Source organism: Panulirus ornatus, chromosome 58 (genome assembly GCF_036320965.1).
Source record: "Panulirus ornatus isolate Po-2019 chromosome 58, ASM3632096v1, whole genome shotgun sequence".
Classification (NCBI taxonomy): domain Eukaryota; kingdom Metazoa; phylum Arthropoda; class Malacostraca; order Decapoda; family Palinuridae; genus Panulirus; species Panulirus ornatus.
Window position 1 is genome coordinate 22,539,837 of NC_092281.1, and position 27,614 is coordinate 22,567,450.

General features: G+C 38.6%; 2 protein-coding genes across 2 annotated transcripts in view; one reads left to right on the forward strand and one right to left on the reverse strand.

Annotated features, from left to right (window-relative positions):
• Positions 1-450: 450 nt before the first annotated feature.
• Positions 451-9,117, reverse strand: LOC139766661 (peptidyl-prolyl cis-trans isomerase sig-7). Its single transcript, XM_071695555.1, has 4 exons — positions 8,898-9,117; positions 6,045-6,161; positions 2,120-2,240; positions 451-1,895 (listed from the first exon to the last, which is right to left on the reverse strand). The coding sequence occupies exons 1-4, from the start codon at positions 8,965-8,967 to the stop codon at positions 554-556; spliced, it is 1,650 nt and encodes a 549-aa protein (XP_071551656.1). The 5' UTR covers positions 8,968-9,117; the 3' UTR covers positions 451-553.
• Positions 9,118-9,505: 388 nt separating this feature from the next.
• The window catches only part of stc (nuclear transcription factor, X-box binding stc), a 98,174-nt gene continuing 80,065 nt past the window's right edge, over positions 9,506-27,614 (forward strand). Inside the window, exons 1-4 of the mRNA XM_071695636.1 lie at positions 9,506-9,628; positions 14,182-15,910; positions 19,142-19,367; positions 24,152-24,315. Coding sequence (XP_071551737.1) covers positions 14,191-15,910; positions 19,142-19,367; positions 24,152-24,315 — 2,110 coding nt within the window. The 5' untranslated portion in view covers positions 9,506-9,628; positions 14,182-14,190. The remainder of the gene's footprint in view (positions 9,629-14,181; positions 15,911-19,141; positions 19,368-24,151; positions 24,316-27,614) is intronic.

Here is a 27,614-nt window from a genome sequence, read left to right on the forward strand (position 1 = left end):
TTCATTCTTCAATTTTCTCTTATTCTTTTTTATTCTCACTTCTAGTCCCATATCATCTTTATTAAAAGGATAATTAACATGGTAACACATTACAAACTAACAAACCTTCTCACTATGCATTCCTAGACTGTGAAAATGTTTATCAAAATGAAATAATGAAAAGTAGGACAGACAACAGCAAAACATCTCTGTTAAGAATAGGATGTGCAGTTTTAAATTTATTGACGAGTTGAGATATGATACATGAGTTATGAGTATTTCAGGGAAAGATGATCATTTAAAAATAGAAGAAAGGTACCAAATCATATACTGCCTATGCATATTCTAGAAATTAAGTAATTAAGAAAAGTTGTTTCAACCTGGTGAAAATGAGGGGCATGTATTGTCTTGCATGATGAATAAAAAAGTTTGAGAGTCCTGAAGAGATACACTAGGAAAATTAAGCTTGAATTTTGTACTTACAGAATACTTTATTTACTCTTTCAGCAATCTACTTCAAGGGTACTAGTAAGTTAAAACAGAAAAAGTTTTGTTTTTATTTTGTAATTTCTTGCTAATCAGAGCTATCTGATGTGGAACTCTCTTTTTTCTTTTTCTTCTTTTTCTTTTTACTTTTCTTACTTTTTTTCTTTGGTTCTGTGTCTGAACCAGAATCTTTATCACTTTCACTAACTTTCTTCTTCTTCTTCTTCTTTTTATTTTTCTTCTTTTTCTTTTCAGTATCTGAACTATCGTCACTTTCACTACTGTACTTCTTACTTTTCTTTTTCTTCTTCTTAAGGGATTTCTTAAGATGCTTTAGCATCTTCTCTCTTGCTTCACTATCACTTGGAACACCATCACTTTCCTCAATCTCAGCATAACTTCTTTTAGTAACTTCACGTTTGTCATCTTTCTCATTTTTCCGATTCTCATGTCTTATGCTTCTGCCATTTTTCTCATCTCTTGAAAATTGCCTTGTTTCTTCATGCCTGTCTCTGTGGTGACTACTGTTACTTTCCCAGTGCTGTTGCCTTTGATGAAGTGGTTTTTTGTCACGAACAGATCCCTGAAAGTTTCGGTTGTCTGACTGTTGTGATTCTTTATCCCATGGTCGACTTTTTGTGGGATTTCTGTTCTTATCCTTTGCCTGGTTACCATATTCTTTATTTGGGTCAAATGTCTGTCTTTTTTTTTCATCAATTTTCTGCCCATCATCATCAAAGAACTCAACTCCTCGTCCTTTACCTCTCCATCTAAGTTTGGAAACTGACTGACTGAAGTCTACGTGTATCCTACGATCATCAATTAAAACATTATCCATTTTAAAGTAAGAATCTTCACATGATTTAGTTTCAGCAAATTCTATAAATGCATACTGGAGGGAATTATTTGTCACTCTGTCACGTATAACTTCACATGAATTTATCTTTCCAAATCTGCTGAATATTATCTCTAAATCTTCTGATGTTGTCACTGGATTCAACTTGCATACAAAGAGAACATTTTCTGGAGGTGCCATGTCAGCATCTGGCAAGTCACCAACCATCTCGAGGATTGTAGCTCTTGCTTTGGCTTCCCTCTCTTCAATTTCTTCTTGAATTTCCTCCATTGTCTTTCCCTCAGTGTCATCAATATTCTCATCTACTGCAATGTATTCAGATTCAAATACTTCTCTGGTGGGTTTTGGGGACTCGTTTGGAAATTCCACCTCTCTTGGATCAGGATATGGATCATCCAAAACAACAGTGTGAGAAATTCGAATATCTTGGTATGGACGGTTCTTTTCATCGGTCAGTGTTTGATTTAACTTGTTAATCACTTCCATCCCTTCAACTACCTGTCCAAATACCAAGTGCTCAGCATCCAGTGAGTCTAAATTTTCACCCAGTGTTATGAAGAATTGTGACCCATATCTGTTCAGGAAAACATTGATTCAAATGAAATATAGATAAGTATACACCCTATCAATTTTTCAAGCATTCTTTTCCATACATAGTATTACAATTATCATAATCAATATCTATTACTGCATTTCAGTATTCCCAAATATCACAATGCCTCATAAAGAGTCCCATATTAAAATCTCATATTTCTGAACAAATGAAGACAAATTACATTAAAAAAGCAAAAATCTTACAAATTGCTGCCACAGGAAACCATGGAGACAGTTCCAAGCTGTGTATGCTTCATGATTGGTAACTTCTCTCCTTCATAAAACCTTGCATGATCTCCAAACATCTTCTTGAATATGCACTCACCTGTAGAAATAAAACATGAAAGTATACAATTGCTTAACATTATAATTAAGCACAAAAAATACCTGAGGTATATAACATCCATGGCAATCTTAATTTCTCACAATGTTAAAGTGTAACTTATTATAATGTAAGTTAATGCTGAATATACATGAATACAAGAGGAAAGAAAGTAAGAAATATTCAAATAATATATGAAAATATCCCTGAGGTAGGGGAGAAAGGATTCTACCTCCATATTCTTTGCATGTCATAAAAGGCAACTAAAGGGGGCGGCAGTGGGGGACTGCAACCCCCCCCTTCTTGTACTACAATTTCTAGAAGAGGAAACAAGGAGGAGCCAGGTGGGGATAGCTCATCATCTTTTGAACACTCAGATAGGGGTGTCTGAATGATGAAGAGAGAGGAGAGATATGTTTTTTGTTTGAAGAAAGAAACATGGATTTTCTGGCTTTGAGTGAAACAAAGCTCAAGGGTAAAATGGAAGAATGGTTTGAAGGTTTCTTAGGAGTAAAGTCAAGTTGGTGAGAGGAAAAGAGCTAAGGAAGGAGTTGCATTACTCTTGAAGCAGAAGTGTGTGATGGAGTGTAAGGAAGTAGATTCTTGATTGATGTCAGTAAAACTGAAAATGGATGACGAGAGATGGGTGATTATTGGTGTTTATATACCTGATCATGAGAAGAGAGATGATAAGGCAAGTGTTTTGGGAACAGCTGAGTGAGTGTGTAAACAGTTTGATGTAAGAGACCGGATATTAGTGATGGGGGATTTGAATGTATAGTAATATGCAAGTTGAGGGTATAACTGGGGCACACGAGGTATTCACTGTCATGAATGGAAATGGTGGAAAGCTTGTGGAGTTATGTGCTGAAAACAGACTAGTGATTGGGAATACCTAGTTTAAAAAGAGGGATATACATAAGTATACATATGTGAGTAGGGGAGTTGGTCAACAGGCTTTATTAGATTACATATTGACAGGCATGTAAAAGAGACACTTTTGGATGTAAATGTGCTGAGAGGAGCAGCTGGTGGGATGTCCATTTACTAACTTGTGGAGACGAAGGTGAAGATTTGTAGAGATCTTCGAAAAGAGAAAACAATGTTGAGGAGAAGAGAGTGGTGAGAGTAAGTGAGCTTGGAAAGGAGACTAGTGTGAGGAAATACTGCATGAGACAGTTGAGAGTAAGTGAGCTTGGAAAGGAGACTAGTGTGAAGAAATACTGCCAGAGAGACAGTGTAGAATGGCAAAATGTGGGAGTAAATGAAGCGAGGGGAGTGGATGAGGTATGGGAAGTATTTAGGGAAGCAGTGATGGCATGTGAAAGGTGGGAGGATTGACTAGAGAGGGTAGTGAGTGGTGGGATAAAGCTGTAAAAGTTGTTAGTGAAAGAGAAAAGAGAGGTGTTTGGGTGGTATTTACATGGGAAGGAGTGCAAAAGATTGAGAAATTTAAAAGAGAAAGCAGTAGGAGTTCAAGAGGAAGGTGCAAGGGTTGAAAAAGAGGGCAAATGAGAGTTGGGAAGAGACAGTATCATTAAACTTTAGGATGAATACAAAGATGTTTTGGAAGGAGGTAAATAATGTATGAAAGACAAGAGAATAAATGGGAACATCGGTGAAGAGGGCAAAAGGGGAAATGATAAAAGGTAGCGATGAAGTGAGGAAGAGATAGAGTGAATATTTTGAAGGCTTGTTGAATTTTTTCAATGACTGAGTGGCAAATACAGTGTTTTAGTCAGGGTGGTATGTAAAGTGAGAGAGAAGAGGTAATGAAAGCCTTGCGTAAGATGAAATGTGGCAAAGTGGCTGGAGTGGATGGTACTGCTGTTGAATTCATTGAGAAAGGGAGTGACCGTGTTGTTGATTGGTTGGTAAGGATATTCAATGTATGTACAGATCATGGTGAGGTGCCTCAGGATTGGTAGAATGAATATATAGTGCTATTGTAGAAAGGCAAGGGGATAATGATGAGTGTTCAGACTGTAGAGGTTTAAGTTTGTTGACCGAGAGGGTGAATGCATGTACAAAGCAACAGATTGGGGAGGAGCAGTGTGGTTTCAGAAGCACTAGAGGATGTATGGATCAGGTGTTTGCTTTAAAGAATGTGTGTGAGAAATACTTAGAAAAACAGATGGATATGTTTGTGGCATTTATGGACCTGGAGAAGGCATATGATAAAGTGGATAAAGATGCTTTGTGGAAGGTAATAAGAATATATTGTTTGGGAGGTAAGCTGCTGGAAGCAGTGAGAAGTTTCTATCAAGGATGTAAGGTGTGTGTATGACTAGGAAGAGTGAAGAGACTAAATGGTTCCAAGTGAAGGTTGGTCAGCAGTAGTGGTATGTGATGTCACCATGGTTGTTTAATTTGTTTATGGATGGGATGATGAGGGAGGTAAATGCAAGAGTCTTGGAAAGGGGCGAGTATGCAGTCTGCAGTAGTTAACCTTGGATAGTGAGCCATGCAGGTTGGTGGGCATTGAAATCACCTGGATAGCTGTGAGGTGTGTTGGGTAGGTTTTGCAGTGGAGAGAATATCTGAAAGGGCAGCAGGAAGGGGGAAATATGTTGTAATTATGTTGTACTTACTGTTGAGTAGTTATATTTATATGGACTGTACAAGTATTGTCACAGTTTATGTGTTATGTGCTTTGAGCAGTCTGAGAATTGGGTATTTTGGTGTTGTCAGTTGTCACAGTTTGTGATATGTTTTGTGCTTTGAGTAGTGTTTGAGAATTGGATGTTTTGGTGTATGAGTTATGAATCCTCCTCTTCCTCTATGTTATGTCTTGCCTTGAGGCTGTGTAAACTATCAGTCAGAGAAGAACTGGGTGCAAGTCTAGTTTCTTGGATGAGGGGTATGTGTATGTTATGTTCTTGAAGAAGAGTACTTCCGTGTGCTTGTTTATGACACCACTGGTGATGGATTGTAAAATGTTTAATATAAGAGTGCATATGAGGAGTGCCACATTAAAAGGATTAAAACTTCAGCAATTTAGATATGAAACTGAAGATCCACCATGATCTGGAAATTACCTATGCAACTCTTTCTTTAATTCTTCAGAAGCACAAACCCACATGGTATTTTTCATCCATGATAGCACAGAGTGTCTTGAAATGGTCAACTTATTCACTCACTACACAGATATATTTAATCTGGTTTGTTGTATGGTCACTTTGGTGTACGGTTTACTACTGGTGACTGAATTTCTGGACTGGTACATTGCAGTCATCTCAACACATAACTAATGAACATCCAAAAGCCAGTCATTTGAGGTGAAGATCACCACTCTCTAACATAATCTGAGTTCCTGTTTGATTAAATTTGTACTACCTAAGGTCTAAAAATGTCAAAAACACATTTCCACAATTTGATGTTTCATAAAGATAATGGAATATACAATATAAATACAAGGGATCTCCAAGGAGGTACCCTAAACAAAGGAAGAGAAGATTATGAAATATTTATAGGTGCAAAAAATGGTACATAAAAAGAACACAGCACATATTGGTGAAACTGTGAATAGTATGAGCAACCAGGCAGATATATAAAGGGGAATTTGTTGTGTAAATGTGGCCAGAGAAAGAACAAAATAAGGAAGTAACTTTTTCTTATCAGTACACTGCACTTTGAAAGAAAGTCTTTAATGGCTGATTAAGCTCAACTATGTAATTTACTGGTTATGCAACTTTAAAATAGTGATGTGTGAATGTGACATTACTGTAAAGCTTCTTGCAAGACTTTAGTATAATCTACAAATTTATATACATAACTTAATTCTTCAATGAGAAAAAGCTAGGTTACCTCCACGTCCAGTTGTTGTTGGGTCACCTGTCTGTGCAATAAAGTTGCGTTCTACACTGAAGATCAAATTCAAGTTGTAATATTTCAGCTTGCAGAGTTTCAGGAAGTTCATGCATGCTGAAATCCACAGAGTTAGTACTGAATAAAACAATAATTAGTCTCTTGCTCTTAAAAATAAGAAATCCTACTTGTAGCTTTCACACTATAGTTTTTATATTGATACTCTTTATGGTTCTAACTTCTGGTTCATCATAAAATATTTCACCCATTATGTGTTATATTGCCCACTATGTTAATGTAAAATGTTTTCTAATGTATGTTATGGTATGACAAAATTACTGCAATTTCCCTAAATGTATTTACTCATGATAGAAAACTGGAAAGTTAGGCTTTACTAGACCACCTGAACAATCTATCATGAATTAATATATTAATCATATAACTCCTAGACCGACCTTAAGGCTACACTACCATTAGTAGCAAGAAATTGATAGACTCCTTTGGGATGAGCCATTCTTCGACAAGATTGTTCTTTTTTAGTCTAGTGACAATATAACAACCTCACCAAAGGTTACCTTTCATTTGTAAACCCATGCAAGTGCAGTCTGGTAATACCTATATTATAAACATAACCATTAGATAATATATATAGAAATTATACAAGAGGAAATGCAATGGCACTTAACGTTATCAGAATGACTTCAACCATTAAAATAGATAAGTGCAATTTATACCCTCATTCCAACACAAGCATCCATAGGTATGCTCATGCATCCTATACTGGCCACAAATAGATCAAGTTTTGTGATACCTTCTTTCCTTGAACTGTAAAGCTGTGGACTTTTCTTCCTTCTTTCACTCTTCATATGATTTATGTTTAAGAATCAGGTCTACAAACACCTGACAAGAAGCTCTGAGTACACAATTTTCTTTCACCTGAGATAGCTATGATTGTCTTTTTCATATGCTTTACTGTTACTGGATGTTTAAACCTGCATTTCTCATTTTACTTACACTCACAGTAATTCATATAGGCTGTGAAGGTGCCTTTACTTAAATTTTTTTCCACTGAGGTGATCTTTTTCATATTTGTATCATAATTATCGGTGAGCCTGTTTACATTCTTCCTTAACATCTTAAGACAGCGAGAAATAAAAACCATAACATTAAGGCAGCCAGAAATAAAAACCAGTGTTCACATACACGTTCTAGCATGAATATACTATCATTTGTCAAAGTGCCTGCATCTGCCTCAAGTACTGTCATTATGTAAAACTGTCATTCATCATATTTGCTAATGGCTCATTTTCATTGCATTCCCTTTTCCTGTTGTACATTAACTTCATTCTTGTGGTCTTATTTTTCATACATTTATCACTTTTGTAGCTTTTTTATTTTGTCTTTCATCGAACTCACTCATATTTTCTCCAAAAATCTGACATTTCTCTTAACTATGTTCATTTTCATCAGTTTCTATGATCTTCGTTATCACATTTGTCATCACTTATGCAGTTTTATTTTGTCTTGCATTTGTCTCATCTAGATTTTCTCCTGTAACATTGCCTTTATTCATTCGCTCCATTCTGTTTTCATTGCCACTCCCTTGTTTCATACCTCTTTAACCCCTCTCATCTAAATCTTCTCTTCCTCCTTTCTTGCTAATTCTGTGCAAGCCCAATCAGAGGTAACATTGGATTGTGGTCAAAGGACCCTAAAGGGGCAGAAATAATGTATGTAAAATTGGAGAGTTCTGAGGTAAAACAGAGGTTGAGTCTGTTAGATGAGTGGTCATGAGAGTTGAGAACTTGGGTGTTTGATTATTTGTTTCATATTGTTAGGAAAGGAAAGAGAAGTGCTTTTGAATTCTCTCTAACTTGTTCATTTTGCGTTGTTCGGCTGATGACATTATCAAACCAATCGATACTTGCTTAACAGGACTGTATGAATTTTGATATTAGCAAAAACCTTTCTATTATAGGAAAAGTTGATAAATCCAGTAACAAGTGGAAATAAAGGAAAGTAAACATTCTCCTGTCAACAATTCAGCACCAGAATCAGTACCATCATTCCTACTTTCCTTTGCAGTGCTATAATACTGGATTTAGTGAAAGTTCTGTTCAGCTCTCCATCACTGTTAGGTATGGATACTAAAAGATTTTGTTATGCAATAGTAATGGTGTTTACAGAATAGGATATGAGCGATGGAATGTGATTGGGAAAATATTATTATATTCTCTGATATTAAAGGAGGTGACTGCAGTTAGGGTTGTAGAAACCAGGGAAAATATGGGATCAATTGAAGTAAAAGTAGATGAAACACTTGCATAAATCAAAAGAACCTATGCAAACCTCACCAACACTGTCTTATCAGCTAAGATTTATAGGAAAAATATATCTGCATTTCTGTGATCTGCGTTTGGATGTGAAATGGTTGCTTCTAAAAAGAGTGGGTAATGGCATCATCAGTCGCTTGGAGTATCATCCTTTCTTTTTATTTGTGTGGAACTTGCATGATGCTCAATCCTGGGTGCCTCTGGCATACTACCACTAGATCAGCTATGGTATTAAAACTTCAGATAAATTTCAAATACTAGGAGCAGTAAAATAACTACCGTCAATTGTTATCATTACCTTCTTTTACATTAATTAACCCCACATATCTTCTGATATATATAACCCTTGATGATAGCGAAGAATAAAACTCACACCGCGATCCGCAACTATTATTGTACTTTCTAAACATTCCACTCGCAGAATGGTAATCACTAAATGTCCAAAGGTACTTTCGATGTGTGCTTAAGCTGTGACTTAACCCCAATTAATTTATAGTTTAGTCCAAAATAACGAACTCACTCCTTGGTCTGGCATCTGTAAATAAATCCACAGTGATGTCTCCCACGGTGGTCTCTATGACAACCGACATCTTAATGAAGAGGTGCAGCTGAAATGAAGTGACTTAAAGGACGACGTAGGAGTCTATCATAAGAAGGACGAAAGCATCATCCACAGGAAGGTACATGTAATAACTTTAACCGATTCCCTATTACTACAGGGACGATGCTTCGGACCTAAATGTAAACAACCAGCGTTCGAGTCTCTTTGATAAGTGCATTCGTTAACCTCTCTCACCAACGCTGTAATTTGTCTAGTTATTTGTAATAAGAAACGATATAGTATATTGACCACTAGTGAATAACTTTTTATCGTATTTCGTATGAAGAGCGTTCAAGTGTTAAGTAGTGACATATGGCTCCCTTCCATATTCAAGAATTATGTACGGACAAACATAAATATTTTTTTCGAAAGAAGTAGAGAACCGTCTTCTTTTTGATTAAATTGTATTGGCTATTTTTTAGAATTGTATTGAAATGTGATATTTATATATGAATTGTGACTGAAAGAAAAAAAAGAAAGGTAGAATTTACCCCTTCCTTGAACGATGCGAACATTCCTTAATAAGCAGGGGAGGGTACCTAAAGGAAACTCGTCGCAGCTTAAGATACAACTCTTCCTTCTCATTTGTTTTACAGTTTTCAACTCGTGTCACTTACTGTTGACATATTTCTCTATGGTGGCTCTCGTTGGTGAGTGTAGCCACCATATTTCTTCGCATATTACACCATATTTAAGACCTATGTTATTATTGTCCCGATATAGCAGCAGGTTGAGCAATATGGGCACCAGTGGTGGGATCTGTTATCGTGATAACACAGCTGTTTAGTCATGTAGTATCAAGGGCTAATGTCGCACTTTTCAGTTTTAGGAATAATGGGACCCATTTAATAGTCTAATTCGAATTGATTTTTATTACATCATAGATATGAATAATTTGGTGGAGGGGCATAAGTTATGGGCATGATTACTTAAGTGTTTGCTATAATGCTTGGGAAAATATTTCATAGTTATGGTGAAATTCTTGTAGGAGGCATTTGCCACCAATGACAGCAACTCTTGCTCGGGATTTTCATTATATCTCAGGTCCATTTCTGACCCAACATTACTTCTGTTAAGTATATCTTACTTACAACTGAACTTCTTGAAATTCCTTTCAGTTGGCCACTGTTCTAATCCCTGTCACACGAGGGAGTAAACTTGGGGTGGGCAGTTCTTAGTCAGAGTCCTATTGGAAAGGAGAGACTACTCTACCAATTCAGTGAAGGTGAAGCTAGACCTAGATGTATGGTGATTTCATTATGCAGTGTTATGCATTATGTTATGCATTATGCTGTTCAGGAATAGAACAAGAACTGCAGAGCATTTAGAACATTTCACTTTATTGTATCAGAGAAGACAATTATATTGGAGGTTTTGAATGTGAGAAAGGTTAGATTATGTAAGAGAGTGAACTTAAAAAATTCATTAGTGCCCATGAAAACCACCCATCCTCCCCAGGCAGCTGAGATTTATAGCAAGAATATACTGGTATAGAACCAACATCAATATGATCTGTTGCTCATGACTGTGGAATAGCTTCTTGTAGGGAGGGTGACCGGTGGCATGAGGAACTGTTATGTGTTTATTGACATTCATTGCCAGGAAGTGTGATGCTCTTTCATTAATGCTTCTGTTAATTTTTATTAGAATATTTATTAAGATAAATCCTGGCTGCTCCCTCACGCCAACTTTGTTAGCAGACACTGTATATATATTTTTTATTTATTATACTTAGTCACTGTCTCCTGCATTAGCGAGGTAGTGAAAGGAAATAGACAAAAGAATGGTCTAACCCACCCTCATACACATTAGTATACATAACCGCCCACACATGCACATATACATACCTATACATTTCAACGTATTCATACATACACAGACATATACATATATACACATGTACAGATTCATATTTGCTGCCTTCATTCATTCTCGTCGCACATGACCCCCCCCCACCCCGGATGCTCGCGAGGTAGCGCTAGGAAAAGACAACAAAGGCGACATTCTTTAACACCCAGTCTCTAGCTGTCATGTGTAATGCACCAAAACCACAGGTCCCTTTCCACATCCAGGCCCCACGGAACTTTCCATGGTTTACCCCAGATGCTTCACATGCCCTGGTTCAAGCCATTGACTTCACGACCCCAGCATACCACGCCGTTCCCGTTCACTCTGTTCCTTGCACTCCTCTCACCCTCCTAGTATGTTTAGGCCCCAATTGCTCAAAATATTTTCTACTCCATCTTTCTACCTTCAGGTTGGTGTCCTGCTTATTGTTCCCTCCACCTCCGAAACATGTATCCTTGTTGTCATCCTTTCCTCACTCATTCTCTCCATATATCCAAACCATTTTGATATACCCTCTTTTGCTCTCTCAACCACACACTTTTTATTTCCACACATCTCTAAGTGGACTTAGCAGCAAATGGAACCATGGAAGTGGAAGTGTCATAGATGCGGGAGGGGGTGAAGTTTCTGGGAGTGCTCAAGAATGTGTGGAAAGAGAGAATGTTATCTCGGAGAGTAGAAATGGGTATATTTGAAGGAATAGTAGTTCCAACAATATTTTGTGATTGCAAGGCATGGGATATAGATATTGTTGTACAGAGGAGGGTATCTGTGTTGGGAATAAAATATTTGAGGACAATATGTGGTGTGAGGTGGTTTGATCAAGTTAGTAATGAAAGGGTAAAGAGATGTTTGGTAGTAAAATGAGTGTGGGTGAGAGGGCTGAAGGGGATGAGTTCAAATGGTTTGGACTTATGGAGAGAATGAGAGGAAAGGTTGACAAAAAGGATACATGTGTTGGAGGTGGAGGAAACAAGGAGAAGCCGGAGACCAAATTGTAGGTGGGAGGATGGAGTGGAAAAGATTTTTGATGAGTTAGGCCTGAACATGCATGAGAGTGCGAGGTTGCAAGGAATAGAGTGAATTGGAATGATGTGGTATACCAGGGTCGACTTAATGTCAATGAAGTGAACCAGGGCATGTGAAACATCTGTGGTAAACCATGGAATGGTCTGCAAGGCCTGTATGTCGATGGGTAGTTGTGGTTTCGTTGCATTACATATGACAGCTAGAGACTGGGTGTGAATGATTGTGGCCTTTTTTGTTTATTTTCCTGGCACTACCTCGCTGATGCAGGGGGTGGCAATGCTGTTTCCTGTGGGGCAGGTTGGTGCCGGGAATGGATGAAGGCGAGCAAGTATGAGTATGTACATGTGTATATATGTATATGTCTCTATGTTTCATGTCACTTCGCCATGTCCTGCTTTGGTGAGGTGGCACCTAGAACAGACAAAGAAAGGCTTCCTTCATTCACGTTATTTCTCTGAAAGAACTGCAACTATATGTTCTTGAAAAAAGATGGATGATAATCTATATATGACAAGAAATTATAGCTAAACAGATTGTGTTAAATCTGAAAGCCTCTCAATAGAGAAGATACAGAGTTTTTTAAGTCTTGAAGAATACCATGGGACATACCAAAAACAAGTCAGACAAAATATATGACAGCCCAGCCAGGAAACTAGAACAGTTATTCTTTGTACTGTCAGGAGAAATAAGAAACATGTATGGAACGATTACAGAAACAATTGAAAGAAAACTTTACATATGATTGAAATCAATTTCAGATGAATCAGTAATTTGTAATTATGTAATACAGGTGGCAACTGAGAAGAATAGTCTTACACATCATGCATGATGTACGACAAACACTTTTTGCTAGCCTTGCCATTCTGGCTAAATCTATCACAGGGAAGTAGGTAGGTTTCTTTCATACAGTGCTCAAAAACCAGAGTAGCACAGCCTTGGGCTGCTGGAGCCTTTAGAAAGAGGTCCTTGATACCACCATGACTCTTTCATAGAAAATTGCTTGGGATGAATATGAATTTATCATCATCATCTGAAACTTAATACTGGTTCTAAAACCCTCCAAACTACTCATCTTCCTATCATCCTACTGCTCTGTATCAATTATGTCTTCAGTATGCAAACTCTGTGAAAAAGATATCCATAAATTCAAACTAAAAACACATCCAACTCAGTGAAAAAATTATCCATAACAGAATCAAACAAAACATCCCTCTCTCTCACCCACACAGCATGGCTTCAGACCCAAACTTTCTACCACCACACTACACACTGAGCTCACATAACATATCTTATATGGGTTCAGTTAAGCACAACCCCACCTCCTGCACACTACTAGTGGCAGTAGGCTAAAAAGCATTTGACACCATCCACCGACAAATTCTCACACAAAAAAATACATGACACCACCCTCCACACAAGTTGCCAATTTCATATCTGTCTGCCATGTCAGTTATTCACAATGGCTTCATTTCTAAAACGTAGACTCTACACTGGAGTTCCCCAAGGAGCAGTTCTTTTTCCAGCATTCTTCAATCTCTTACTCCATGATCTCTCATTATCTCTGGCATGCCTCAACATGAAGGTCCTTTCATATGCAGATGACCTCATTATCACATCACAGCACCCTAACACCACAGTAGCAACATCAAACGTACATCAAGCGTACATGATTGAAGGCATTTAAGGGACCCACATCAAAATAATACTTTCAGTTAGGTGCATGGCACTGGATTTTAACACTCATCATTAGTAATTTGTTGACAGTACCACTATCAGTTTTGGTAGAAGGTAAATAGGTACAGAAGAAATGTTTGCATGAAAAGAGGGTGAACTGTCCTGTCTGTGACAAAGGGTGATGACTGTAATATCTGGAGAGCACTTCAGGGAACAGATTGGTTTCAGGAGAATGCATAGTATGAAGTGTCAGTGGAAAGAAAGACATTGCAAAAGAGGGGGTAAGAAGAGCAATGAATCACCTAAAGAATAGAGATGTGAATATGGTGAGAGGTGAAGAATGAAGATAAATAGGCTGTTGAGTGAATGCTACCCTCAAAACTATAAATAGATGGTGAATAAGATTTGTAATATGCTATTTTGGACAGTCAAGGACAAATAAGATATTTAGAATTCTGAAGGTTTGTATAAGTGCCTACTGTTCAAAGGCATGTGTGTACCCCTTTTTTCTTTTGAGTAAAATGAATTTCATGTGATAAGTGGACTGAATATTTTCCAAATATGCATTTGTTAGTGGATGGTAAAAGGTCCAGTAAGTTTATCTGTTATTGTATTATGTTTATGGTGTCTTATATTTCTTCTTTCATTTCAGAGAACCATAATGGCAGAAGATAGCGGTAGCAGGTACCCTAGGCATGGGATGGGATACTTTAATGCTAGTTATTCTTTACCTTCACTCAACTACCCTTCAATACCATTGGCCACATACCAGCCATCGCCTCAGGATGTGTTCATGTCACCATTGCAAAGAGGCATTCGATACCCACAATACCAAGATAATACCCAGTTCACTGGTAGCTCTCATTTGCCATCCAACACATATTATGAAGCTAATGCTCACTATCATGGTAATAATCAGTACCGAGGAAATGTACCATTCCAGGATAGGACTAATATGCAATATCAGGCAAGCTATATGATGCAGAATAATCCTGGAGCACACATGACCTTTGACAACAGCTGCTCAAACTTTACCACCAATAATTCTTCTCTAATTCCTAATTTAGACTACCAGTCCGAGAGCAGTGGGCAGTTCAACCATGGACAGCATAGTGTAAGACATGGGCACAGTATGAATATGGGTATGAATTATAATGATGTGTTTAAAACAGGGCAAGGTATACCCTTAGCAAAAGAGTCCAGTGGCGCTTCAAGCGTGGTTTCTCCTGGTAAGACTCCTCCTGAGGAGAAAAGAAATGTGGAAAAATGTCCCAACAAATCCATTGACTTCCATTCTGATAGTCATTCTTTTAAGAGGGAAAGCTCAGTAAATGGCAGTGCAGCAGAAAATAATTCTCTTGAATTTTCAGTTGATAATGATAACCATGGGAATTCAATTGAGGGGGGTGTAAAGTCAAAAGGTCCACCTCGAGGGCGTGGTGGACGAGGAAGACGAGGGGGCAGGAGGTCATATGGTGATAGATCTAGCCAAGGGTATAGTAATACACAAAATTCAAATAATAGTTTTGGCTGGTACAGTGTACGGGAAGATGATGCAGATGAAAAGAAGCGAGACCGAGACACTGCGTTAGCTGAGACTGCTGCATTTATGAAAAACATGAATATGAGGAAGGGAGATAATGGAAATCGAAAAGAAGAAAATGGTCATGAGAAAAGAACTAAAGGCAGCCAAAGTAGGCAGGATCTTGTAATGGGACATCCAGGGAGCAACAGACGTCAACAAAGAGACTATTTTGGTAAGGAAAAACAGGGAAAGGAATGGATGAATAGGCAAGTGAGAACAGAAAATGAAAAGGGTTATAATGAAATGAATAACATTTACTATGAACAGACTAATGGCCAAGATAAGCCTCAGAGAAATGATAGGTCTAGCAACCGTGGGCAGGGAAATCGACAAAATTACCTTCAGGATGGTAACAAGTCCCTTGATAATGGTGAACACAGTCAGGACCCAAATATGTTTTATAATCTTGATGTAAGTAAGATAGGTGCTGTTAAACAATTGGGAAGTGCCAAGCCAGTCAGGGGACGTGGTCGAGGTAGACAAGATAAAAGGCTCTGGAGTAATGGAGAAGGCAACAGCAGCCCAGGTAGTGATCCTGGAACAAGGAATGCTAGGAAAGAGAACATGTTAGAAAAGGAGGATAGCTCTGCAGTTTCCTCCAGTATAGTGATTGGAAATAAGGAAGATGAGGAGTCACAGCGTGACCGCTTAACAGAACAGTTGATGAAAGGAACATATGAGTGTATGGTATGCTGTGATCCTATCAAGCAACAGCATGCCATATGGTCCTGTGAGAGCTGTTACAATTGTTTCCACCTTGGCTGCATTAAGAAATGGGCCAAGAGTTCTACTGGAGGTAAGTTTGCATAAATGGATTTCTTAATTGTAAGTTATCAGAGAAAAACATGCTTTCAGTAGTTGATTACAGTTATTGATGCTTTTCTGGTATGGAGACAGTTTATGATCTTATTCTTTGTACTTGCATACCTTTGCTCTCATTATAGAATTGTTAGAATCTGATATGAATTATTCTGTTTGTATGATGGAATTCTCACGGAATAGCAGGGTTACATTTCTTGAGCTCTGTTGTACATACCCGACCAAAAATTTCACCATTCTAATTTTCATGTATGGAAAACACAGGAAACATTGTAGCTTACCATCAATATGCCAAACATTATCTTTAGATTAGACTTTTATTCAGCCACTGTTGCCATTTCACTGTTAAATCAGTTGATATTTGATGATTCTTACTGATAGTGCTGGTGATGAGAAAGTGAGGTAGGCAGTGATCGAGTGGAGTGGGGGTGGTGTTAACAGTTTTCCAAGCCTTCCAAAGTAAGGTTTTCCACTTTAGTGTATGATATTTATATTTGTTAATGTTTTTGACCATTATGTTTCCAAGTATAATTTTTTTCAAGTTGGTTAGATATCACTTATATGAAATTGTGGCATTCCTTATAAGACAATGGTCAGTGGCTGGCATACGAAAAGAATCTAAAGTGATCATTTTCTTTGATATTGTTAGAGGAGGCAGTATAACTAAAACCTTCCACTATATTTCAGTGTTTCATTATTAGTTGAAAACAATTTTAAAACAAAACATGAATTTTCTTCCAATCTGGCTCCTATGAAAAGTTGAGCATTCTACAAATCTATACCCTGATTTTCAGTTGTTTCTATTGGAAATATCACTGTGAACTGTCACCCTGCAGGGGTAGCCTTTATATGCATTTTGGTTGCTGGCATTGTACAACTTAACATTCTTAAGATATATTTGTTCTTCACAGCTTACAACATTTGGGGTAAAATATGATCTTTTCATTTACACCACTCCAATATCTATCTATCTATATCTCTGATGCATGTTCCAATCATAACTCCCTCAAAGGGGTGGCCACAGCAATAGTCACAATAACAAATGAACTCCAATGCCACTTCCTAGCTTTTATGCCTCACCCTTAACAGGCCTCTGGCAGTTGGCAACTCTAGTGCAGCGTTTGCATAGGCTCCTACCTATTGTTCGTACTGACTACTTCTATCTAATGCTCCTACCAACTACATCTACCTAATGCTCCAGTCTAATTGTTCCTACCTCCTAAGGTACACCACTGATTATCTGGCAAGTGATGGTTCGGCACCTCCTCTAGTCAGGACAAAATTACGTGAGGGAACTTGAAATTACTGTGGCCACTAGACTAGTTTACTGGGCGGCCACAGATGGCGTTGTGTGTAGGGCGCGCTTATTTACATTCTTTACACTGCACTTGTTGGTGGTAATGTCGCAATTCTGTGAGATTCTTAGCTTATTTTGCTTATATTTCACCCTAGCTATGACTTCTAAGACATATGAGAGCATCAGTCGTGATGTCAAACATAAACACAGGTCCATATCGATCCAAGATAAAGGAAAACTGTTGATGAAAATGGATCATGGTGTTTCTGTGCATAAGCTATGTGACATCTACAGTATTGGTTCATCTGTTTATGATACAAAGAAGCAAAGGGAGAAAATATTGAAATTCTCTGCAGACAGCGATTCCAAGAAGCAAATGATGATCAGAAAAACTATGAAAGATGGTAAGATTACTGAGCATGATCAAGTGATGATGCAATGGTTTCGACAGCGTTGGAGTGATGGAGTGGACATGTTAGGTAGCATGGTAATGGACCAGGCTAAGTTGTTCCATTAAGAACTTAAATTACAACATGAGTGTGACTATAGTGAAGGATGGATTCAGAGATTCAAGAAGCATCATGGAATTTCCATGAATAAAGTGTGCAGAGAGAAGCTGTCTGCAAATCACGAAGGAGCTGCCGAGTATGTGGACGAATTTGCAAATCTCGTAGCTGACGAGCACTGAGCATGTGTATTATGTATTTCATTCATTTATTTAATTTACATTTAATATTTGTTTGATTTGAATTTCTAGCAGTCCATGGTATACTTTTGATGCATGGGAGATGTATAATTAGTGGGTAAGAGGTGTGTTGATGAATTAATATTACATAACCAGGCTTTGGAACCAAGAGTGCTAGAAAATCGGTGGTGTACCTGTACTTCTATCTACTTCTACCATTTTGTCAAAAGGCAGGGCCAGCAAATAGTGCCAGCAAATCCTGTGATTATACTTTACAACATTATGAGGGTAAAATCTGTTGTTTACATTTCTCTCACAATCTGCCTATCATCATTTATTCTGCTGTCTGTTGCAAAGGTAAAAATGAACTTGTCACTCATGCCCATCCTTAACCTATGCCCCATATGTGAAAGTAAAACTTGAACTTTCACAAAAACTTTAAGGACCAATTGCTTTTTACTTTTCACCCTAAATTTTCTTGTCAGGTGAGACTACCATCTCCATTGACATCACCTCTGCAATAGTACCATTGCATTTACTACTACTTTTGCTTCTTTTTTTTCTGTCAGAGGCCCCATTCATGGACAAAAGTCAGCATCAAGGCTGGGACAAAGTTGAAATATGGAGAGGTTAATGAAAGGGGAGAAGAGACTACATGTTTCACAGAAACAGTCTTCCTTATTAGGTGCAAACAATTCATAAAGTTTTCTGAATCCCAATATCACCACAAGGATTCTGTCTCTTCCTGACTACACAGTAGGCTGACTGTTAAATGGAAATTGGGGAGTGCCATGTGGTTAAGGAAGATTGTGTGGGGGGGTTGCCTTAGTGACAAGATGTGTGTTCAACTATTTTTCTTGTTATAATTTCTTGATAATTCTTTCATAATGATTTGGTTGATAATTGGATTTGGTTTAAAGTTACTTTGGAACAAACTAAAGTTCTTAGTAGTAGCAATTAAGACAGATTCATTGATGTTATAGGTAGCTTAATCAGAAGAGGGATACAATATGACTGGGTTGTTTTGGCATAATAAAGGAAGCTCAAGGGTAAAAGAATCAATGGCTTAAGGGTGTCATGGGGATAAAGTTAAGGTTTGGTGTGAGAGCTAAAGATAAGGAAGTGGTAGCACTACTGCTGAAGGGGATATTTGAAGGAGTGTAGGGAAGTGACTTCTGGTCTTTGTGACATCATTTTTGCAGTTTATAAAAATCCTTAATTTTCAGATGCTGGTTGGCGGTGTCCAGCATGTCAGGGTTCTACCCCAAAGGTCCCTAATGCCTACCGGTGCTTTTGTGGAAAAATGCGAGAACCTGAGTGGAATCGCCGTGACATAGCTCATTCCTGTGGAGAGATATGTGGAAGAAGTCGTGTTATTGATTGGTGTAAACACAAGTGCAATATTCTTTGCCATCCAGGACCATGCCCTCCCTGTACAGCCTTTATCAAAAGGTAATTTTACATATGCAAAATGGTATGATTATTATCTGAGAAGTTACAGAAGAGGTTTTGTTGGAAGTTTAAATGTTTTAGGACAATATGTTGTTTGAGAGTATTTATCAAGTGAAAAGTGATACGGTAAGAGAGAGGTGTGGTATAAAGGAGAGTATGGTTGAGAGAGCTAAAGAGAGTGTGCTTGAATAGCTTAGAAATATGGAACGAATGCAGAAGGAGAAGTTGACAAAGAGGATATATGCATCTGAAGTGGAAGGGACAAGGGGAAGGAGGAGATCAAAACTGGAGATAGATGGTTGGAGTGAGAAAGGTTTTGAATGCTAGTGACCTGAACTTGCAAGAGGGTATAAGGCTTTCTTTTTTTCCAAAATGTGGGACTTTCCAAATTATATATAATTTTCATACAGGAGACTTAAAGGATTAGAATAATTGCAAGATTTGTTGAGTATGTGAGTATGATTAGAATAATTGCAAGATTTGTTGAGTATGTGTATAGCTTTTGTGTGGGGGGACTTTCCCCTTTGTGTGTTGTAGAAGGAAACTACAAGGGACAGGAGCAGGGGGTTGGAAAAACCTTCCTTTCTTTTATTATGATTTCTAAAAGTTGGAAGAGAAGGAGCCAAGCAAGAAGGGCTCATCCTCCTCAAAGGTTCAAAGTAGGGTGTATGAATGTGTGTGGATGTAATCAAGATGAGAAATAAAAGAGAGGTAGATAGTAGGCTTTAGGAGAGAAACCTGGATGTTCTGGCTCTGAAGTTACTGGAAAATCCTGGTTAATTAACTGAGTACAGAATGGAAAAAGGTGAGAACAAAGGATGTAAGGGGAGTGGGGGAGGAATGGGATGTATTTAGGGAAGCAGTGCTGTCTTGCTCAAAAGATGATTGTGGCATGAGAAACATGGGAGGTGGGCAGATTTGAAAGGGTAGTGAGTGGTGGGATGAAGAAGTAAGATTATTAGTGAAAGAGAAGAGAGAGGCATTTGGATGATTTTTGCAGGGAAATAATGCAAATGACTGGGAGGTGTATAAAAGAAAGAGGCAGGAGGTCAAGAGAAAGGTGCAAGAGGTGAAAAAGAGGGCAAATGAGAGTTGGGGTGAGAGAGTATCATTAAATTTTAGGGATATTATAATGAATAAAAAGATGTTTTGGAAGGAGGTAAATAAAGTGCGTAAGACAAGGGAACAAATGGGAACTTCAGTGAAGGGGGCAAATGGGGAGGTGATAACAAGTAGTGGTGATGTGAGAAGGAGATGGAGTGAGTATTTTGAAGGTTTGTTGAATGTGTTTGATGATAGAGTGGCAGATATAGGGTGTTTTGGTCGAGGTGGTGTGCAAAGTGAGAGGGTTAGGGAAAATGATTTGGTAAACAGAGAAGAGGTAGTAAAAGCTTTGTGGAAGATGAAGGCCAGCAAGGCAGCGGGTTTGGATGGTATTGCAGTGGAATATATTAAAAAAGGGGGTGACTGTATTGTTGAGTGGTTGGTAAGGTTATTTAATGTATGTATGACTCATGATGAGGTGCCTGAGGATTGGCGGAATGCTTGCATAGTGCCATTGTACAAAGGCAAAGGGGATAAAAGTGAGTGCTTAAATTACAGAGGTATAAGTTTGTTGAGTATTCCTGGGAAATTGTATGGGAGGGTATTGATTGATAGGGTGAAGGCATGTGCAGAGCATCAGATTGGGGAAGAGCAGTGTGGTTTCAGAAGTGGCCGAGGATGTGTGTATCAGGTGTTTGCTTTGAAGAAAGTATGTGAGAAATACTTAGAAAAGCAAATGGATTTGTATGTAGCATTTATGGATCTGGAGAAGGCATATGATAGAGTTGACAGAGATGCTCTGTGGAAGTTATTAAGAATATATGGTGTGGGAGGCAAGTAGTTAGAAGCAGTGAAAAGTTTTTATTGAGGATGTAAGGCATGTGTACGTGTAGGAAGTGAGGAAAGTGATTGGTTCTCAGTGAATGTTGGTTTGCGGCAGAGGTGTGTGATGTCTCCATGGTTGTTTAATTTGTTTATGGATGGGGTTTTTAGGGAGGTGAATGCAAGAGTTTTGGAGAGAGGGGCAAGTATGCTGTCTGTTATGGATGAGAGAGCTTGGGAAGTGAGTCAGTTGTTGTTCGCTGATGATACATCTCTGGTAGCTGATTCATGGGAGAAACTGCAGAAGCTGGTGACTGAGTTTGGTAAAGTGTGTGAAAGAAGAAAGCTGAGAGTAAATGTGAATAAGAGCAAGGTTATTAGGCACAGTAGGGTTGAGGGACAAGTCATATGGGAGGTTGGGAGGTAAGTTTGAATGGAGAAAAACTGGTGGAAGTGAAGTGTTTTAGATATCTGAGAGTGGATTTGGCAGCGGATGGAACCATGGAAGCGGAAGTGAATCATAGGGTGGGGGAGGGGGCGAAAGTTCTGGGAGCGTTGAAGAATGTGTGGAAGTTGAGAATATTATCTTGGAAAGCAAAAGTGGGTATGTTTGAAGGAATAGTGGTTCCAACAATGTTATATGGTCGCAAGGCGTGGGCTATAGCTAGAGTTGTGTGGAGGAGGGTGGATGTGCTGGAAATGAGATGTTTGAGGACAGTATGTGGTGTGAGGTGGTTTGATTGAGTAAGTAATAATAGGGTAAGAGAGATGTGTGGTAATGAAAATAGTGTGGTTGAGAGAGCAGAAGAGGATGTTTTGAAATGGTTTGGTCACATGGAGAGAATGAGTGAGGAAAGATTGACCAAGAGGATATATGTGTCAGAGGTGGAGGGAATGAGGAGAAGTGGGGGACCAAATTGGAGGTGGAAAGATGGAGTGAAAAAGATTTTGAGTGATTGGGGCCTGAACATGCAGGAGGGTGAAACGCGTGCAAGGAATAGAGTGAATTGGAATGATGTGGTATACCGGGGTTGACGTGCTGTCAATGGATTGAACCAGGGCATGTGAAGCGTTTGGGGTAAACCATGGAAAGTTCTGTGGGGCCTGGATGTGGAAAGGGAGCTGTGATTTCACTGCATTATAAATGACAGCTAGAGACTGAGTGTGAACGAATGTGGCCTTTGTTGTCTTTTCCTAGCACTACCTCAAGCACATGCGGGGGAAGGGGCTGTTTTTTTCATATGTGGCAAAGTGGCGATGGGAATGAATAAAGGCAGACAGTATGAATTATGTACATGTGTTTATATTTATATGTCTGTGTGTGTGTATATATATGTATACATTGAGATGTATAGGTATGTATATTTGCCTGTGTGGATGTGTACGTATATACATGTTTATGTGGGTGGGTTGAGCCATTCTTTTGTCTGTTTCCTTGCGCTACCTCACTAACATGGGAGACAGAGACAAAGTAAATAACATAACTTTTAAAGTACTTTTCACACTCAGCATCAATGATTGTTAATCTTGACAGATTATAAGCATTAGCATGACATTTAGATGGCCTAAATTCTAATTATAATTGTATATTGATAAGGTAATTGCCCATCTTTGCATCGTAGCTGCCACAAGTGAAGGTACAGAATGCTTTTGGTCCCAGAATAGCCAAAATGGATTTATCATCAGTAACCAGTGGCAATTTACTACTGTAGATTTACCGATGAAATTTCTTTGCCCCATGAATTAAAGACAGAGCTACTTTTTCGATATGAGTATAATTCTTTTCACTTAGAAGTGAGCATCCGGGAAGCATAGGCGTTAGGTTGCTCAGTTCCATCATTCATGAAATGACCAATAACCACACATGCAGGTGTTTATCTGAATAAACATCTTATGTTAGTAATGTTTGGTCCCATTTTCATGATATAATGTGGATCCAGTACCTAGATTTTATCTCCTCTAAGACATTATTTGTGTATACCCCCAGCTTTCTGCCAGACCAATAACCGTACATGCAGGTGTTTATTTAAGTAAACATCTTATGTTAGTAATGTTTGGTCCCATTTTCATGATATAATGTGGATCCAGTACCTAGATTTTATCTCCTCTAAGACATTATTTGTGTATACCCCCAACTTTCTGCCACATATTTTGGAAAAACAATTACCTTTGCTTTCACATATGGTACACTTGTTCAGTATGTCCAAAACCCTTCATGACTACAATGAAAACACTGAATACTTTTGGCTCAGTTGCCTTTCACTCTCAGTATATAGATGCATACACATCATATTTATATGATCTATGGTCCCACCTGGTGGATTTGGCTGGTTTTCCAACTGCTACAAGAGCCCCATGAAAGTAGAAGAGACTCTTAGGGCAGGAAGTGGGTAAGTACAGGTTGTATATATATTTATGTTAATGAACTCTGCCTGCTAGTGGTAGAACAGCAAGCAAGAAGTTACCTTTGATGAGGCAGTATTATTTTAAGTGGACAGAGAAGAGTATAGCAGAATTGAGGACTTCACACCCAAGAGGAGCCCATCATATCTTTCTCCTACGTGGAGTGTAACCCAGAACAGCAGTAACCCCATAAAGGGGATTTTACAGCAATAGGTTTTAGATTTTTTTGTCCCATGATCAAAGATTTTCTGGTCATTAAAAGTTCAGAAAGATGTTTAAGGTGTAATGTGATTGTATGGATCAGATTTTCCGTGAAGAACTTAGGTTTGCAAGTGCCAAAAAATGAATTTGGAGGATGCAGAGGATTCTCATCTTAATGAATAAGCTTTATAAGGACTAGATTATTTTTTCTAAATCTAAAATTCATTCTAAAACTTAGTATGTTATCTCTAGTTTGTTATCTCTAGATATTTCATTTATTGATATAATTCCACTCTTTTTGTTTTTCCCCCAAGGTCATGTCCATGTGGAGCAAAATTTTGTGAAGTAAAGTGTAGCATTACAGAACCATTCCTGTGTGATGGGGTATGTGGCAAGTTGCTTAACTGTGAAGGCCATAAGTGTGAGAAAAAATGCCACACTGGACCTTGTGGAGACTGTCAACAACAGATCAGTCAGAGTAAGTTCATAGTGTGGTAGGATGTTTTAAGGTTCATTATTTTAGGCGATATTCATTTGTGTTAACTGCTGCATTTACCATTCTTATATGAACATGAATTTTTTTATATTTATTACAGTATATATGGGAAGTTTTAGCAAAATATATGTACGGTGCTTTACTGTGTTGACACATGAAGGTTCATCTCCAAATACACATCATTCGATGCGTTCCTTCCCTTGGTGGATATAGATATATCTGTTAGAAATGAAACTGGGGAGGATCAGTGTAGTTTCAGTTGTTTGCTTTAAAGGATAGTTTGAGAGATACCTAGAAAAACAGATAGGTTTGTATGTGGTATTTATGGAATTGGTAAAAGCTTATGATATAGTTGATATTGATGCCTTGTGGGAGGTCTTAAGAATTTACAGTGTAGGGGAGAGCTGCTAGAAGCGGTGGGTAATAACATAATTGCACATCCTTTTTTTTCCTCTCCCCTGATAATTTTCATTCGTTCCCGTCCATATCGCTCCTCCTTCCTTATCCTCCCAGAACTTGTATTCATCATTTCCATTTTCACTACATACATCCTGCCTAAGGATATGGGTTTCCCCAATCCCCAGTACATACAAACTATAACTTTTAAGATTCCTCAGATGCTCCCTCCTTTTTTCTCACCAATCATACCATTAACATTCAGTCATCACTTTGAATCGCTTGTCCTTTTTACTCCCTGGCATAACAGGTAGACTCCAGTGCTGCTGCTATACCTTTTTGTGCCTCACCCTTGACAGGCCACTGACAGAGGTCAACTCCAGTACAGTGTTTTTCAGAGGCAGCACACCTGAAGTGTTTGTTTAAAAAGAATAGAATTATATTTCCCTGGAGTTGGGCAATGCCTTCCCCTCTGTTCCACCACTAAGAATGTGATAATGAGGTCACCATGAGAAGGTTGGGGGGAGACTTGGATACTCCAGAAAACTAGAATATCCCATTGAGGAACTGAAATTTAAAAGTTTTCCCTACGTAACACTACGTAACATCATTGGTTGTGGTACTGTACAAAGCCATTTGGTTAATGCATTTTTTTTCACATCTGATTGCAATTTTTTGAGTTAGTAGGGTTGCACTGGGAACAGCTGAATAAAGGCAGCACTCTCTCATCCATTCTCTATCTGGCATGTGCAGAGCACCAAAACTACAGTGCACTATCCACAACCAGGCCCCAAATACATGCACATTCCCTGTTTCAGTCCATTGATAGTATATCAACCCCTGTATACTACATCACTCCAATTCATTCCATCCTGTGCACATCTTTCACCCTCCTGCATGTTCAGGCCCCAATCACTCAAAATCTTTTTCACTCCATCCTTCCACCTTCACTTTGGTCGTCCCCTTCTCCTTGTCCCCTCCACTTCTAACTCCTAAGTTCTCTCATCATCCATATGTCCAAACCATTTCAGCACACCAGTTTCTGTTCAGCTCTCTCAACCACATTGTTTTTATTACCACACTACTCTCTTACCTGTTTATTACTTACTTGATTAAACCACCTCATACCGCGTTATCCTCAGGAATTTCATTTCCAACAGATCCACCCTTCTCCACACATGCTAATCTGTAGCCCATACCATTCCTCCATGCAGCATTATTGGGACTAATGTATCTTCATACATGCCCATTTTTGCCCTCCCAGGTAACAGCCCTTTTTTCTACACAATCCTCAATGCTTTCAGAACCTTTACCCCCTCACCCAACCTGTGACACTTTTGCTTCCATGCCCCACAAATTTTTACCTGTGTAATTTTGAACTAACTTCCAAAACTAGTATCCTCAAAGTGATTGTTCTGGCTTACCTCCTTGACATCTTGATGATATCAGCTTTTCAAAGGAGAAATGTGTCAGACAGGCTTAATTGAAATTTAGAGATAATTATGAAAGGGAAAAGGAAAAGACAGGGAAATTATTTACAAATTTTAGAGGAAGGAAAAACCTATCTTTTAAAATGTGCCAGGTCATAGTTATTGGGAAAGACATGAGAAGGAAGAGAGTTCCTGAGCTTTGACGTGTAGGGAAAGAAGTGGTTACCAGAATGGGCCCACCCTTGAATTGCCAATGGCTTCACAGTAATCATGTGATGCAGCAGCTTGCTGAGTATTACATGGTTTAGCTAGTGGGTGGGGGTATGCTAGCAGCCATCTCTTAGGAACAAAAACAAAGGAAAGGGAAAGTGAACCAACTTTGTGGTGCAGGGCAAGAGGCTCAAGTTTGAAAGTTAACCTGAGAAAGTTTATAAGTCAGACCACTTTCGAATCAACTCTTTCAAGTAAGGATGCAGAGCTAGAACCACCCCAATTGTGGGAGCAGTATGCCACATAAGAACAAATCAGTCTTCTATATAAACGGATCAACTGTTCAGAATAAAAGTTCTTCGACATCTAAACAGGACACCCAGTTTCATGGAAGCAGACTTATCTATTCCCTTAGTCTGGGGTTTCCAAGAAAGAGTGGATGTTAAAGTAATACCAAGTATGTTCATGGAGTCAAGAGGTGGAATTACAGAACCAGTCAAAGGAGAAATGAGTGTTGAGGAGTTCTCGATTGAGAGATGGGTAGAAGCTGGGTCTTGGAGGCATTAAACTTAAATAGATTTTGTCTACCCCACTGATATATCCTATCCAAGTCTGAGTTTATTGAGGAAGCTGTGTCAGGATGAGATGCAGATTGAGTGAGAGAGAAGAAGCGGAATTGAAGGATGTAGATGAACGCATTGTTGAGTCATCAGCATATCAGTGCATTTGATTATTTGTGGAGGCGAGGAAATCATTGACAAAAAGGGAGAAAGTGTAGGGGATAGGACAGAACTTTGAAGGACAGTGTTGTTGATGGAGAAAAGGGAAAGACTGATCCATCAACAACAGTAGAGATAGATTGGCTGGAGAGTAAGCTAGATATGAAAGAGCAAAGTGAGGGAGGGAAGCCAGAAGAGGGGATCTTAGAGGCGAGACTCCATTGCCACACCCTGTCAAAAGCTTTGGATATGTCAAGGACAGCAACACATGATTCCACTAAATTTTTCATCATTCATGGATGATAGCTAGACATTAGTAAGATGGGAAGTAATATCACCAGTAGATCTCACCTTGCGGAAGCTATATAGATAATCAGAGAGAAGACTGTGATTTTCCAGGTGTCTTAGGATATAGGAGTTGAGGAGGGATTCAAAGTCTGAAAGTGGTAGATTTCAAAGCGATAGGATGATAGTTAGAGAGGCCAGAACAGTCATCCTTTGTAAGGGAGGGGATGTATCAATGCAT